Below are 16,299 nucleotides of genomic sequence, written 5' to 3' on the forward strand. Positions count from 1 at the left end.
GATGGCAAAGGGCTATGAATAGGAAGAGATGCTTGGGTGACTAGAATGTGGGAGAAAGAAATCATAACATGAAAAACCCACAGCACGTGAATTAACATTCAACCAGCATGTGGGAGTCTGTCTGGGCCAGAGCGTTTCTGACAGAAGACCTACCTGACCCCGACTTCCTTGAAGGTACGTTGCCTCATCAAGCAATTTCAATAACTTCTGGAAACGACTGTCATGGTATTCAAAGCGGTTCCCAAAAGTGATAGAACAAATGATATTTGAAACAGCATTATTAATCTGAAAGTGAGGGTTAAATGGCTGCCCTGGAGGGAGGAAAAGATGGTAGAAGAGAAATAAGAGTGCTTATGGCTTCCATATAACAAGAACAAAATATGGGGAATGTAGGTGGGTGTGGATAGGGTTGGATCTTTGAACAGAAGAAACCATTTAGTATGAACGTTACACCCAGTAATTCAAGGACTCTGTGGGATAGAGTTATGTATAAGACATTAGGCACATTGTGCTTTCAAGCGAGCATTTGCCTTCTTTATATTTCTTTATAGGCTGGGATTATTCCGCGACAGGAGGACATAGCTAATATTCTACAGGTGGAAGGTATCTGAAAGATAAAGGTGCAGTGTTGGAGTTTTATAGAACTTTCTAGCATACTCATCTGTGAGATCATCAGTCAAGATCTGGCCAAGGCAGGAGGTTAGGAAAGGGCATTTCTGTAGAAGTGGCTAACTAGTATGGCCTGGACCATCTTAATCGGAGGCAGAAAAGAGATGCACAATAGAACAAAACAGCACATCCACTGCCACACCTGCAGATGTAAAGGAGAAGCAGAGCTGTGTGTCTTCAGCATATCGCTGACAATGTACTCCAAAGCTCAGGATGACCCCACTCAGTAATTTCATGTAGATGTTAATCATCATGGGGATAAAACTGAACGCTGGGGAACCCCACATGGGGCTGAACTTCACTCCTAAGAATCATCCTCTGGAAATGACCATACAGGTAGGAACAAAACCACTGCAAAGCAGTGTCCCGCACCCGAATTCAGACAGCTTTAATATCACAGATGGTGCCACTGGTTTATGGGCTCTGGTGCTCACCATTCTCAGCTTCAATTGCATCTGTTAGGTATCGGCTCTCCTCCTGTATTCGTTCTTCTAAAGACCTTTTGCCCAAACCAAAGTTTCTGAGAGTTGATAAGGCAAATCGTCTTTGTTGTTTCCAACCAGGGCCATTAGAGAAGATCAATCCTAAATAGGAAGAATTATCATCATATAGCAAATAAGGACTTTTAAAATGAGTAACTGCAAATAGTAAGTTAGGAGAGTTAACAGACCTTCTAATTATAAAAGAGGACTCCTCTCTCCCCTAAGCTATCTGGCTTGCCTGCTTATATCATACTGAAAAGACTGCAAAGTTGACTTTGCTGCTGCATCTGCTGCCGCTGTTTCATTGTTGCTTTTCATTTGCTTTACTGTTTGTATAGTGTTTTAATACTAACTTTACAGTATTTCACCTTGTGAAAGGTTTTGGGAACACTGATAGAGCAAGTGTGCAGCATTTCAAAAAAAAATATTGGGGGAGAATGAGAACATGTAAAAAATCCAAAATATTTCATCTGTAGGGCTCTTCTGCTATTTGAATACATGGAGCATCCATGGACCTGGATATCTCAAAGGACACTGCTTCTATTCCCACTGCCCTCTCCATCCTTTATACAGATAGTCAGAGTCGTGGGGAAGGCTTAACTCAGCAGCTTTAATGAGGCATTAGGTGTTCCTGCACTCTTTCCATACCCCAGTCCATGCCAGTGACCCCACTCATGACCACTTATGCAAGTAGTAAGTGCAGTTGTAGGGGTCAGTGCAGCCATGATTGCTTCTCTCTCAGTCAGACTCAGCTTGCAAGCAGCATGACCCCCTTAGCTGATACCTGCTCTTCTTAGGAAATGTTGAACTGAACAGATCTTGTGGTTGGAGGTTTCCTGGTAGTGTTGATGCTTTTCATGGAAGTCAAAAGGTCAGACTTTGTGGTTGGAGAGTTCCTGGCACTGTCAAAAAGGCAATGTCTGGGAGGGAGGGGGTAGTGGCAGAGAGTGACCACAGGACCTGCTGAGACCTGCTTTTGGAGGAACTAAGCCCTTCAAGTGTAACTGAAGACTAACTGAGCTGGAGGGCAAATGGAGATTGTCATAGGCTGCCTGATCATGCAGTGCTCTAAAATGCAGAAGGAATGTACATGACTACAACTGACTTTCTGCCACAGAAGTTTGTTCTCCATGGAGGGCCAGTGGGTTTGGGCAGGCTGGTGGAACACAGGAGATGGAGATAGTGTGCATATTCCCCAAATGCACTTTCTCCTTTATCTCAGGAGTGGCATGATGCCTGATGAGGGCCTAAGTAAAACCCCAGAGCAGGTATGAGGGTGAACTGCTGAATCTGACATTCTGGTGTCTTTGTCACAAATTCACAGCAGTTAGGCTAAATAAGCAGGCATGTACCATGGTCATCTGAAATTCACTGAACTGTAGGCACAAATTGTCTGATCAGCCATTATGCTAAGGAAGTAACTTAGTAAAGGAACTGGTTTCCAGCTCCTTTCAGGCCACTAGCATGCCACAAACTTAGGGAGAATGTAGAATAGCAGGGGGGGAAAGATTATGTGGATCCATTTCCAAGGCTCCCAATACGAATTTCAAGGATATTGTTCTTTATTAGATTGCTTTGTAATGCAACACTATTCTCACTTTTTTAAAGAACAAATGAACTGAAATGAAGCTATCCACTTAAAAAACATAAAGACACAAAAAGGCATGAAAATGCAAATGTTATTAAAAACAATATACAATATTCAAAAAAGCAGTATGGCAGAGAAAACTGCAAAAATCTGGACTTGCCACCCAATGCATAGTAAGCTCAGTCAATCTGAACAGTTGAGAGGGTATGCTTCTCTGATGCACATTAATGCTACTGCTTTCATTCGGTGCAATGAAACAGGAAATGCAAATAAAATAATTTAATCCTCAGTCGTGAAAATATAATGTTATTAAACATTCTAAGGGCTTGTACAATTAGGGCAGACTTTTAAAAGTTCTATAAGTTTAAACAGTTGACCATATTGTAAGAAACTCACCAAGCTTCTTAAAGACTTCATCATCAAGAGGAACGCTTGGACGATCGACAAAGTTTTCACCCTGATGGACAAGAACCTCCTTCACCAGGTGCAATCCATTCACAATTACAAACCACAGATTTCCAAACTGAAGGCTGATGACATTGCCATATTTTTCTGAAAGCTGAATGGAGAGGGGGGAAGAAAGTTAGAAAGAGTATGTAATCCTTTATACAGTCATACCTTGGTTCCTGAACAGAATACTTTCTGGAAGTCCGTTCTACTTCCAAAAATGTTCCGAAACCAAGGTGCGGCTTCCGATTGGCTGCAGGAGCTTCCTGCACTCAACCAGAAGCCGCGGAAGCCATGTCGGATGTTCAGGTTCAAAGAACTTTCACAAACCAGATCACTCACTTCCAGGTTTGTGGCATTTGGGAGCCAAAATGTTCGAGTCACGAGGTGTTCAACAATCAAGGTACGACTGTGTTAATTTGTCTGCTTGATGCTTATTGAATGGAAGGAGGAAACTTTGACCGCCATCAAATTCATCAGAAATAGCAGGAATGCCTACAGGATTTCCTGGGCTGGGATGCTGTGTCTGAATGGGTCCCCTCCTGAAATCTATTAACAAGATGGGCCATTTATGGTAGTCTAGCCTACCTTATAGGGACACAGGTGGCACTGTGGTCTAAACCACTGAGCCTAGGGCTTGTTGATCGGAAGTTCGGTGGTTCGAATCCCCACAACGGGGTGAGCTACCATTGTTCAGTCCCTGCTCCTGCCAACCTAGCAGTTCAAAAGCACATCAATGTGCAAGTAGATAAATAGGTACCGCTCCGGCGGGAAGGTAAACGGCGTTTCTGTGCGCTGCTCTGGTTTGCCAGAAGCAGCTTAGTCATGCTGGCCACATGACCCAGAAGCTGTATGCCGGCTCCCTCGGCCAATAAAGTGAGATGAGCGCCGCAACCCCAGAGTCGTCCGCAACTGGACCTAACAGCAGGGTTACCTTTACCTTTAGCCTACCATTCAGAGTTGTTGCAAAGATAAAAGACAGAACAGAAGGATAATGTGTACAACCTTGAGCTCCCATGTGAAAAATCAAGAAACAAATATGTAACATGTGTGTGTGTGTGTGTGTGTGTGTGTGTATACAAGATACAAATATATGTCAATTACAGATTATGTAAAAAAAAAAAAAAAGCTGGAAAAGCAGCCGCCTTGCTTTAACTGCAATATTTTATGATCCTGCTATTTATAGCAAAATACGGAACTAAACCAAAACAGTTTGCCAACCCAACTCTCACCCCAGATCACAGAGCTGATCTGAGGCAGCTGGAGCTGCAACATTAAAGGCCCAGTTTCTAATGGAAACTAAGCCATAGCTGTCAACTTTTCCGTTTTCTTGTGAGGAATCCTATTCGGAATAAGGGAATTTCTCTTTAAAAAAAGGAAAAGTTGACAGCTATGAACTAAGCACACTTCTGGCATTCTGTTCTAAGAACCATAGCACTGGAAAGCTAGCTTCTTAACATTTATTTATTTTTATTAAAGCACAGGTTTCTTATCTCTGATTCTATCTTCTTTTTAAAAACAAAAATAAAGTATTATTTTTCTTAATTTTGACCTGAAATTTGAAAATGAGTTTGTGGCAAGGGCAGGGGACATCCCCACACACACACACACACACACACACACACACACACACACACACAGCCCCCTGTAAATACACAATGCAGCTGCAAAGCTGCACCAGATCGTGCTGTATATTTGGGCCTAAGGCAAAATTTGAGAAAAGCAAACTTTCCGCTGGATTGAGGAGCCGAGAGAGATCTAGCTGGTCGCTAGGCTGCACAAGCAGAGATCAGGCAGAGAGGAAAAAGGCAGGGGGAGTGAAAGGAGCCTGCTAACAAAATAGAAGCATACATCAACTGACTTACTTAAGCTTTAGAAAATATACCTCTGGATACCAGATGCTTTTAACAAACAGAAAATGCATTTGTCTTCATGTCCCATTTGTGGTCTTCTCCAAGACATCTGGATGCTGGCTCTTGGAATCAGGTTTCCAGACCAGGGGGCATCTCAGCCTGCTCCCTTCTGCTGCAATTTTGTATTTATCTCATGCCAGCTGAGTCCTTCATCAAACTGACCATTTCCTTCATCCTTACCTTTTGTACTGAAAGATGAGTCTTCTTCAAATCCAAACTAAGTGCATTGCCCAGCAAGGGAAGAGCTATGGGCCCTGGGGGAAAATCCTTTGGGCGACTCTTGTAACCAGAAAGAAGTAGAAATGTAGCCAGAAACACCAGAATGACCTGCAGGGACAAGGCCTCCCAGAGGACAAGGAGAAACTGGAGCAGCATTTTCAGACCCTTCCTATGTCAGAACAGACGCTCTGTGTTGAGGGAAACTTGATTCTGATCCAGCTAGAGCAACCACACCTGCCCTCTTGGACAATGTTCCTGTGAGAAACAGGGGCAAAGTCTGCACATATTGTTTTAAATCACGCACATAAAGAGGAAGAACCGAGATTACTCATTGGTTGAGTAATTCTACCTACAGTGAAGAGGGGGGGGGAGAGATTAGTTTTCTTATATAGAACCTTACTAAGTCCTATGAGAGTACAGACTTTATATGTAAACAATATACAGTATAGTTTTTCTATTAGTAGCTGCTTATTTGACAGTCTCACAGGGCTGGAAGGAATTCTCAGGTTTTTCTTTAAATATTTGGCTGCATAATACAATGTTTATACTCATACCTGAGATACTGACTTAAACCAAGGGTATGTCAGGGTGCAAATAGACCTGTGAATTTTGCTCCGTTGGCAGGCATTCCTTACTTACTGTATATAATAGGCCAATCTGAAGGATAGCAAGTCCCAATGAAATATGGCATTAATTTGTATTCATAACATTTGTTTTTGTAGTTTCTGTATCAGGTAGGATTTTGTTGTAACATCTAATTAAATGTGTAGTCTCCTGAAAATGGACTTTATTTTATGAGGTAATGGGCAGGAACCCTGCTTTTTTACAGTTATTATTTTTTTCTTTATTATATTTCATACCTCTTACTGGGTTATTTTTTTAATTCCATAATGAAGTCTCAAAAGTATTATTTTTTAAAAGAACACTAGACATGAGATTAGTTCAGGCCAAACATTTATCTGGTTCAAGACTCTCTAAGAACTTCAGGCACAATGTCCCCAAGAAATATCTGCATTATTTTTTTTCAATTGGGCTTTTTAAAGCTGCACACAACAGAACTGATGGAAAAGAGACACATCTCTTCTGAGCTGGATCCGTTTCTGCTCCAGTCCCTGTGAAAATGAGCAATACCTGCTAATTCAGCCCCAAATATTTTTAGATCCCTGCTCGAATCATCCTTGGTTGCTGACCAAGCTGGTTGTGGACCATGGGAGTTGTAGTCCTGCAGAAACTGGAGACCCAAGGCTGGAGAACTCTGCACTAAAATGACAATGGCAGGCCAAGAAGGAAGAAACCTTTCCAAATCCTCAGCCTTACTTGCTAAGGTATTTCTTATTTACCATTACAAACTATTTCTACCTAAATCTCCCGGAAAATTTTCATTCTTCCTGAATGACAAGCCAGTAGTTCCAGTAAATGATTCATCTTACATTGTTTTTGTTCTATTTAAAACAGTGGACTAGAGTCTGACTCTGGCAAATTCACTATTCATGATTAGGAATGAAAGGTAGCTACAAATGATCAGTTGGTTGCTACTAGTTGCTGCGCTCTAATATAAGATGTTGCGGTAAACTGTCAAAAGGATACCCTCTTGTGGTTTTAACTTGTAATTGCGCACCAACCACCAAATTGACGCGTCTATTTTCTAACGGCTGATTTGGTTTTCACACTGTTACCCACTATGTTAATAACAACAATGCTTTCGGAAAAGAATAAAACATGTGGAAAATTCCTTGGCCACGTTCAAGAATTGTATGTGAAATTTTGATTTTATGATATTTATAAGCACATTTAAACTTTGTGTTGGGATTGGGGCCAACAACAGAGAACAAAGTGCATGAATGGTTCATTCCATGTGTTGATGCAGTTAACATATGAAACTCTTTGCCAGTTCATTTCACAACAAAATGTTTCTTTCAAAACATTCTAATTATAGAACCGCAGGCAGGACATTCCATTAGACTCTCATCTTGAGTTAGGATCACCCACATTCCTACAAGCAAACCAATGCCTTTTCTTCACCACAGCCAAGGACAATACCAGAGGACAACCAGGTCAGGCTCCCAGGAGCCCAGCACTTTGGACCCAAGCCTACAGCAATAGCACCTACCAGCTGCCCTCCTCCTGGAGAAGACAGGTTAGAGTAAAGACATGGGATGCAGGCTCTTCTGAAGAGAGCCCACAGTGTCTTGGAAACAGGACCGCCAACTTGGAGCTTCCTTTTAAGAAAGAAAAAGCAAGCCGCTGGGTTCCCTTCTCCTGGGAGGAGAGAGAAAAAGCAAGCAAAGCCCTCCCTGCTTTCAGCCAATGAGCAAAACTGCAATGTTTGGACACCAGCTAGCAACAGCTGATGCGAACACCCCAGGGTCCTAAACAGATGCTGATTCAAGTTTTCTATTCTGCCTTTGTCTTGCTGTTCATTTTGCATAGCAGCTAGGATGAGTCTGAGACAGGTACTCCTCCCTAGAAGCCAGTGCTTTTTTCCTGGGGGGGGGTGCAAGGGTACGCAAACTCCTAAACTCTTTGTGAATCTTTCTACTTTTCTCCATTTACTATATTTATTTTCCCTGATTTGAACTATAAAATGGTGATTTTCTTGAGTCAAAATGAGAGTACCCCTAAGCATTTTTTTACAGGGGAAAAAGCACTGCTGGAAGCTATTTTGTGCAAATATTGTGCTGGAGGATAGGATAGGCTAAGGTCCAGGAATTTATTTAGAATTCAGTGCACAGTTAACTTACAGAGGTTAAGCTCAGAGGTTAAGCCTTTCATGTTCAGTGGACATACTCCCCAATAAACCAAATTGGGTATGGGATTGCAGTAATCAAACTAGAGTTGAAGAATTTAAGCTCTACTAAATTCTTGGGGGCAGGGGAGAGAAAAAGATGTCCCTTCAGTCTTGCTTACCTTTCTGTTTGCTGTCTTTCATCCCCCAACCCCATCAAGACATTCAAGTGAAACTTTCCACTTCTGTGCCTGTTTACTCAGAAGTAAATTCCAATGTGTTCAATGAAGCTTGCATATGGGCAACATACTGTAGTTTTCCTTGTATAAGATGAGGGTTTTTAAATTATAGAATCATCTAAAAAAATGAGGGTTGCTTATACACGAATAGTGCATAGGGGGGACCTGCCGCAAGCAGGAGATTGTCAGTGGTGATTGGGTGGGTGATTGGTGGCTGTGGCAAGGGCTGGTGTTGATTGGCTGTCTCTGTGGTAAGTGGTTGGCCGATTGGTGGCAGCTGGCATTGAGGGGGCAGATGATAGGTGGCTTCAGTGATGCATGCGTGAGTCAGCGTAGGTCAGTTGGGTGAGCGATTTTTTGCAATCCCCCCCCCCAAAAAAGCTCAACAACTCTGGGCAATCTCCCCCCATTTTCTTAATTAGGAGTCTCCAAAAATAGGGGGCGTCTAATATACGGGGGGGGGTGTGGTTTATACACAGAAAAATATGGTATATAGGGTTGCAGTCTCAATCTTAATGCAGGAGGTATGTTGTCGTTGTTGTTGTATTTGTACCCCACCTTTTCTCCCAATGGGACTCAAGGAAGTTAACCAATAAAAACAAGAATAACTAAAAACATAGGAAAATTGACATTAAAATCAATTAAACATTAATAGAATTAAAATGATATGTAAAATCTGTATAAAATCTACTAAAAATTACAGTAAGAAACAGCAGGGTACCAACCCTTTCATTAAAAGTAGTCAGTTCCCAGAAGCCTGTTGGAACAGGAAGATCTTCACCTGCAGTGGAAGGACCACAAGGAGGGAGCCAGCTTAGCTTCTTCAGGAAGGGAGTTCCAAACTCTGGGAGCAGCTACTGAAAAGGCCCTCTTCTGTGTCCCCACCAACTGTGCCTATGAGGGTGGCAGGACCAAGAAAGGGGCCTTCCCTGAAGACCACAAAGCCTGGGCAGGCTCTTACAATAGAATACAGTTTTTCAGATAGCTTGGACCTAAGGCACATAGGGCATTATGGGTTTTAGCTATGTGCAGCTGCTGTTGTATTTTGTTACATTACGGGTTTTTTATCATTATTTATTTTTCTTGTTAGAATTTATATAGCCATCAGGTCTATATTTACATAGCACTGAGTGGGAGATGACAATTCTGAAAGCTCCAATGAGGTCAACAGCGGTTGGGTATGTTTAGCCTCGAAAAGAAGAGACCAAGAGGAGATAAGATAGCCATCTTCAAATATCTCAAGGGCTGTCACATGAATGATGGAATAAGCGTTTTTTCTCTCCTGCTCTGGTGGGTATCAAATTACAAGAAAGGAGATTCTGACAAAACTTCAGAAAGAACTTTCTGGCAGTAAGAGCTGTTCATCAGTGCAATGGACTTCCTTGGGAGGTTGTGGGCTCTCCTTCCTCGTAGATAGAGGTTGGCTGGCCATCAGTCATTGATGCTTTAGCTGAGATTCCTGCATTTCAGGGGGTTGAACTATATGCCCCTGGGGGTCTTTTGCAACTCTACGGTTCTATGGCTCCAAGTGTGTAGAAGACAGATAGCAGATTAAGTTGGCTCTTAACAAAATATAAATGTAACTACTGAAATACAGAGATTTGTGAGGTTTTTTTTTGAATAATAGGAGATTGCCATAATTGATATAAACAAATAGTTCAAAGGGATGAGGCCAAGAGGGAGTGGTGTGGCTAGAGGAAACAAAGGGACCACAGATATACTGTGTCAAGGGACAACAGAAACCAGGAGATGCAGATACAGATTTAGGAGAGCATGAACTGTTTGGTGGCACTGGGCATGCAGCCTCAAGGGCACTGCAGGGGATGTTGAAACTATGCTTTAGAATGGAGCGTGAGAGGCAGGGGGTGCTGAACATTGGCATCATGCAGGGCACCAAGGTCTGCCACTGCCCTGACCACAATATGGACACAACTTGTCTGCTCAGCTCTGAGATAAGCAGATACTTCTTTTAGGACAAGAAGGCTTTCAGTCATCCTTGGAAGGTTCTTGGAAGGTCTCTTGTTTTATCAGTAGTCACTGACCTTTTGTAGTGTCTTCTGCTAGGCCTACTTCCACATTAGGGGAGGAATTCAATAATGTGCAATAACGCCAACAGGGCAAGCATTTCAGCTTGCCAGGCAGACAGACCACCTGCTGTCTCCCTGCACCCCGGTATACTCACACTTAAGCCATTTTTTTGGGGGGTGCCCCTGGAGAAGTGGGGGGTAACCATCTTGTGCAAGCTTGAGCATCAAAGTCTACAACTTGGAGTTCCAACTGAGCTCTTTTATTGCGATACTTATAAGACATTGCTCTAGCTGTGCCACAGGGACAATTTTAAAAGTCACATACTTGAGATCATTTATGAGAAGAACCACACACCAGTCATGTAGATTGAACCTGAGGCCTTCTAAATACAATGGACATGCATTACAATTGAGCTATGACTATTGAGCTGCCCCCCTAAGGACAGAAAATAAGGAGGCAGTGCTGGCCAACTTCTTCACCATCTTCTTTTAATGAGCAGTGCCATAAAATGAGTCCCCTCAGCGAGAGATTGCACATATCCGGTACGGCTGGGGGGATAACGTAAGACCTGACCGATGGTCAAGGCTTAATGTCACGCCTTTTGGAGCCTGGAAAGTGAACTTCTGAAGTAGGGCAGTGAAGAAAAGAAAAAGCTCAGTCCTGGCCAATTGTTCTCCAAGACAAACTCGCTTTCCTAAAAGGGGGGGGGGGGGGAGAGAGAGAGAGAGAGAGAGAGAGAGAGAGAGAGAGAGAGAGAGACTATGTTAGTAGAGAGTTTACATCAGGGTTCAGCAACCTTTTTCAGCCGTGGGCCGGTCCATTGTCCCTCAGACCATGTAGTGGACTATATTTTTTTGGGGGGGGGGAATGAACAAATTCCTATGCCCCACAAATAACCAAGAGATGCATTTTAAATAAAAGCACACATTCTACTCATGTAAAAACACACTCATTCCCAGACCGTCCATAGGCCAGATGGAGAAGGCGATTGGGCCACATCTGGCCCACGGGCCTTAGGTTGCCTACCCCTGGTTTACATCTTCATAGCAATCTCTGTAAATCATACTTCTCAAACCAATACATGAACACACACAAAATACAGCCATTCTTTGAAATTTACAGTGTTGTTCTCCAACCAACCAATGTGTACAAAAATGCATATTAAGGGAAAGTGTAAAAAATATATATGCCTATATCAGAGAAAAGAACATACAAAAATCCATTATATTAGGGGACTTGTTTACAAAATTGTGTATATTAGTCACAGCGAGATTTAAAAATGTGTCAATAAGAAAAACATGCACCAAAATGGGTTTTCTTTTCAGTTGCGGATGGCAGCTGAAATGTGGGAAACTGGGACTTCTGGGGAGGTGCCTCCAGTAATGGCTGAATTCCTCTGATCAGGAGGAATTTGCCCCATGGGAATTTGGGTCTGGCCGCCACGGCGAAGGCGGAGACCCACAAAAAATCACAGGTGGGAGAAGCCTGTGAACGTGGGATTCGGCGGGCACCTTTTGCACCTCCCCTACTCGCGGGGAAACCCGGTTTCGGGGATCCGGAGCGACGTGGGGTGAGCAGCGTGGTGCTTCGAATCGTCTGCTTCTTCCACGGAGCGAAGCTGCATAGCTGTTGCCGGAGAGCACTGACTTTTTCCTGTGGACAATTTGACTCTAAAGCAATTACCCGTGAGTAGAGCTGAAGTGAGAGAATTGGATTTTTAAACGTTTAATTTGGCATCGAAACGGGGAGGTTCAATACAGGAAGTCCGCCTCCCCTTTTGTAAATAAACTAAAGCAATGAGCCTGCAAACTGAAGTCTTGGAAAGCCTTTTGTAAAAGACTAAATCTCCATCGGCAAAGAACTAAACCCCCTCCTTTGGAGACAGGAGAAGAGGGGGGGGGAGTGGTGGACTGAATATGCCTGTAGGAGAGAGTTAAGAGAGTTAAAATACCCCCGCTCTGACCCTGGAAACGAGCTGCTAGCAGGATTGATGTCTTTTGGAATGTTCATTGACAGCGATTAGAACGTTCATTGACAGATAGCTAAACAAGAGAATACATTGTTTCTACTGTCTCCGGCTGTTCTTAAAAAAAAAAAAAGGAGTAAAAGTAACTGAAAACTGAAACTAACTTTGGATTATTGGAACTGTGTTTAAAAGAGGATTTTACTGATACAAATAGAAACTGTTTTCCCCTAGTGGAAGCTTTTGAAATTGGTTGCTTTACAGGAGCTGGGCTAGGGGAATTTCCAGCTGCAAGATAAAAAAAAAAGTGAGACTCTGGGATTGACCTTGAATCTCTTAAGTGTTATGGCAAATGGAAAGGAAAAAATAGACGGAATGTCAACAGAAGAGGCCTTAGCAGTCGTATTAGTGAAAATAAATGATTCACTGGAACAGCTTCACAAGAAAACAGATGTGATAAATGTGAAAGTGGATGCTGCAAATATTAAAATAGACTTAATAGTAGAAAGTTTAAATAATCTGGGACAAAAGATGAATACCAATACAGAAACCATCCAGAAATTGATACAGGAATCTACTCTGATACGGCAAACTGCGGATGAAGTCAAGGAGAAAACCCTTGCTGCTGAATGTAAAGCAATACAACTGGAGAGAGAGAGAGTCCCATCCATACAAGGACAACTTGATGAACATAAGCTGACATTTGTTATGATTAAACTTAAAGAGAAACAGATGAATTTGAGGATCAGAGCCCTACCTGAGGAAAAGGAAAGCTTGACAGAGTTTCAGGAGGAGACAGGACTGACATTGGTTGAGAAAGAGAGGTATTTGGGGGTTAGTATGACCGCCAGAAATGTGAATTTATTCAAGGATAACTGTGAAGGACGTTGGATTGAAGAGAAGGGGGATTTGGAAATATGGACGAATCTGAAGTCGTTATTGTTGGGCCGAGTTGCTGTGGTGGGGATGAGGGTTGCTGTGTCGTCAGGGATGTTGCTTCTGTTTCAAACATTGCAAGCTTTGGATGGGACGGATTGTTTCAGGAGGTGGCAGAGGGACGTCTCTAGATTTGTTTGGCAGGGCAGGAAGCCTCGAGTAAAATTTAAGATATTGACGGATGCCAAAGAAGGAGGTGGATTTGCACTGCCAGACCCCTAAACTTTGTTGTGAACCATCTGCTTTTTGCTGGCTGAGAGAATGGCTGCTTCTTGAAAGCACTGAAGTGTTGGATAATGGCAGATGAAGTTGATGGACTAGATGGAATTGGCGGAAATGACTGGCAAGATCCGAGACCAGGGAGAAGAGCCGGGGGAAGAAGACTGGAAAAAGTTTAAAGACTATTTATAGAAATATTGTAAAATTAATGAATGTTAGAAGAATGTTGGATTGAAGCTATATGGCTTTAGTAGAAATGTTATAAGGAATTAAGTACAAATAGATTAATAGAAAATTAAAGGAAAAAATAAGGCAAGAATGTGTTAAGATAATTATAGGATAGAAAACAGAGGAAGATGGAAAGGAATTGCTGAAACAATTAATAGAAGTGGATTACAAAAAGGGAGGTGTGAGGAGGTTGCTGGAAATAAGCGAATGAAAGATAAGATATTGAAAATGTCTGAGGTGTTTTTAAATTGTATTTGTTTGTTTCTGTTTTGTTTTCTATGTAGTGTTTTTGTATTGTATTTGTATTGTTCTTTTTTTCTTTTCTTGTTTGTAGTGTTGTGTTGAAACTGTTTGAAAAGTAATAAATATCATTTTTTTAAAAAAAAAAAGAAATGTGGGAAACTGAATGTAAGATTGGGAAAATGAAGGAAACCAAAGTTGACAGATCCATCCATCCCTAGCCTTACAGCTTCCCTCTCACATTCCAAAAATGTGAAGAAGGCAAACAGGTTTTAGTTATTTCATAAAATTTATATACCGTTTGATTGTAGAAAACATCATCAATATGATTCAGTTAATAATTCCCCCAGAAGTTGCTCACGTTCTGAGCTGCGTAGTGAGAAGCAGGCTCCTAGTCTCATGGTGCAGTGAAGAAAACACTTTAACAATACAGCCTAACTCCCTGTGGGCTGCTCATGAAAGATATCAGGAAAGACCCCCTCAAAAATCCACACTGCGCTAGTGTCAACACCATTTTGTGTTATACCACACACCCCAAAGGGCAGCCATTTTGTGACTGGTGCCCACAGCACTTTCTTAAATGCCAAATGTGCCCACTGGCTCAAGGAGGTTGGTGACCACTGCAATACACAATATAGGTAGCAATATACCAAGCTCTCAGTAACTAAGCTGCCATCATATAGCCCTTCAACTTTTGTTACCTGCAGAGAATGGCAGGAATGCTTCCTTTTTCCGGAATTGACCATTCTCCAGGAAATGGCCAGGATTAAACATACTGGGTGTTTCCCACTCATCCTCATCAAAGAGCACTGAGGTCAAGTTGGTGAGCAATACGGTTCCCTGCCAAATAAAACCAGAGTAGTAGATTAGAAATGGCAAGGCGCTTTCACATATATTTGAATTTATAGCAGTACTAAGCCTCTATCCCCTGACAGAAAAAGAATATGTTCTGAATGCAATATTTACTTCTCGTTATTAAGTAATTCATTTAAAGATTTCCCACAAAAGCACAGTTCCAATATAGATTTTAAAAGACATTCAAAGTCTGCTGGACTACGAAAATTCAGGGTTAGCAACACCAGATACTGGCTAATTTCTGACAGGCTAGCTACCCATTCAAACTGAGACTGGTACAATTCTGCATTTAGTCCAGAGGTTCCCACATGGTGCCCTCCAGATGTTTGGGGATACAGCCTCATCATCCCTGCCCATCAGCCATGCTGGCAGGAACTGATGGCAGTTGGAGTCCAACAACATCTGGATGGCACAATGTTGGCTACCCCTAGTTTAAACTTTGGATTAAAGTGTGTGCAGTTTAATGGAAGAGCAAAGACAGACAAGAAGAGCAATATGTTCTTAACATTTACTTTGGGCACCAGAATAAAATTTAAGATATTAACTGACGTAAAGGAAAGAGGTGGATTTGCCCTGCCAGACTTTAAACTTTATTATGAATCAGCAGCTTTCTGCTGGTTGAAAGTGTGGCTACTTCTTGAAAACACAGACATTTTGGATTTAGAAGGTTTTAACAATGTATTTGGATGGCATGCATATTTATGGTATGATAAGGTCAAAGCACATAAAGCATTTAAAAATCATATTGTTAGGAAAGCATTGTTTAATGTATGGATAAGATATAAGGATCTATTGGAAAGTAAGACCCCAAGGTGGCTGTCACCGATGGAAGCGAAAGCTCTGAAAAGGCTCAATATGGAGGCCAAATGGCCGAAATATTGGGAAATTTTGGAACAAGAAGGAGATAAATTGAAATTACAGAGTTTTGAGAAATTAAAAAACCAAGTGAGAGATTGGCTTCATTATTATCAGATAATGGAGACATATAATTTGGATAAGAAAATTGGCTTCCAGGTGGAAAAGTCAAAATTAGAAACAGAACTCTTAGAACCCAAAACTAAGAATTTGTCAAGAATGTATAACTTGCTGTTGAAATGGAATACTCAAGATGAAACGGTAAAATCTGCTATGATTAAATGGGCACAAGATGTTGGACATAATATTATGTTCGCTGACTGGGAACAGTTGTGGACCACCGGTATGAAATTTACGGCATGTAATGCCTTAAGGGAGAATATTATGAAAATGATATATAGGTGGTACATGACCCCAGTCAAGCTTGCAAAAATTTATCATTTGCCCGATAATAAATGTTGGAAATGTAAAGAAACTGAAGGTACATTCTTTCACCTTTGGTGGATGTGCCCAAAGATTAAGGCTTTCTGGGAAATGATATATAATGAACTGAAAAAGGTATTTAAATATACCTTTCTGAAGAAACCAGAGGCCTTTCTCCTGGGCATGGTCGGCCAATTGGTGCCAAAGAAAGACAGAACATTTTTTATGTACGCAACAACGGCAGCAAGAATACTTATTGCAAAGTATTGG

The 16,299-nt window shown here is 41.8% G+C and overlaps 1 protein-coding gene across 1 annotated transcript in view; it reads right to left on the reverse strand.

Moving 5' to 3' along the window:
- LOC308587740 (uncharacterized protein) overlaps positions 1-16,299 on the reverse strand; it is a 31,826-nt gene that overhangs the window by 6,738 nt on the left and 8,789 nt on the right. Inside the window, exons 8-14 of the mRNA XM_081195507.1 lie at positions 14,598-14,736; positions 10,834-11,004; positions 6,450-6,578; positions 5,280-5,491; positions 3,136-3,298; positions 1,104-1,253; positions 154-311 (exon numbers count right to left, since the gene is read on the reverse strand). Coding sequence (XP_081051633.1) covers positions 154-311; positions 1,104-1,253; positions 3,136-3,298; positions 5,280-5,491; positions 6,450-6,578; positions 10,834-11,004; positions 14,598-14,736 — 1,122 coding nt within the window. The remainder of the gene's footprint in view (positions 1-153; positions 312-1,103; positions 1,254-3,135; positions 3,299-5,279; positions 5,492-6,449; positions 6,579-10,833; positions 11,005-14,597; positions 14,737-16,299) is intronic.

Source organism: Podarcis bocagei, assembly GCF_964188305.1.
Source record: "Podarcis bocagei genome assembly, chromosome: 5".
Lineage (NCBI taxonomy): Eukaryota > Metazoa > Chordata > Lepidosauria > Squamata > Lacertidae > Podarcis > Podarcis bocagei.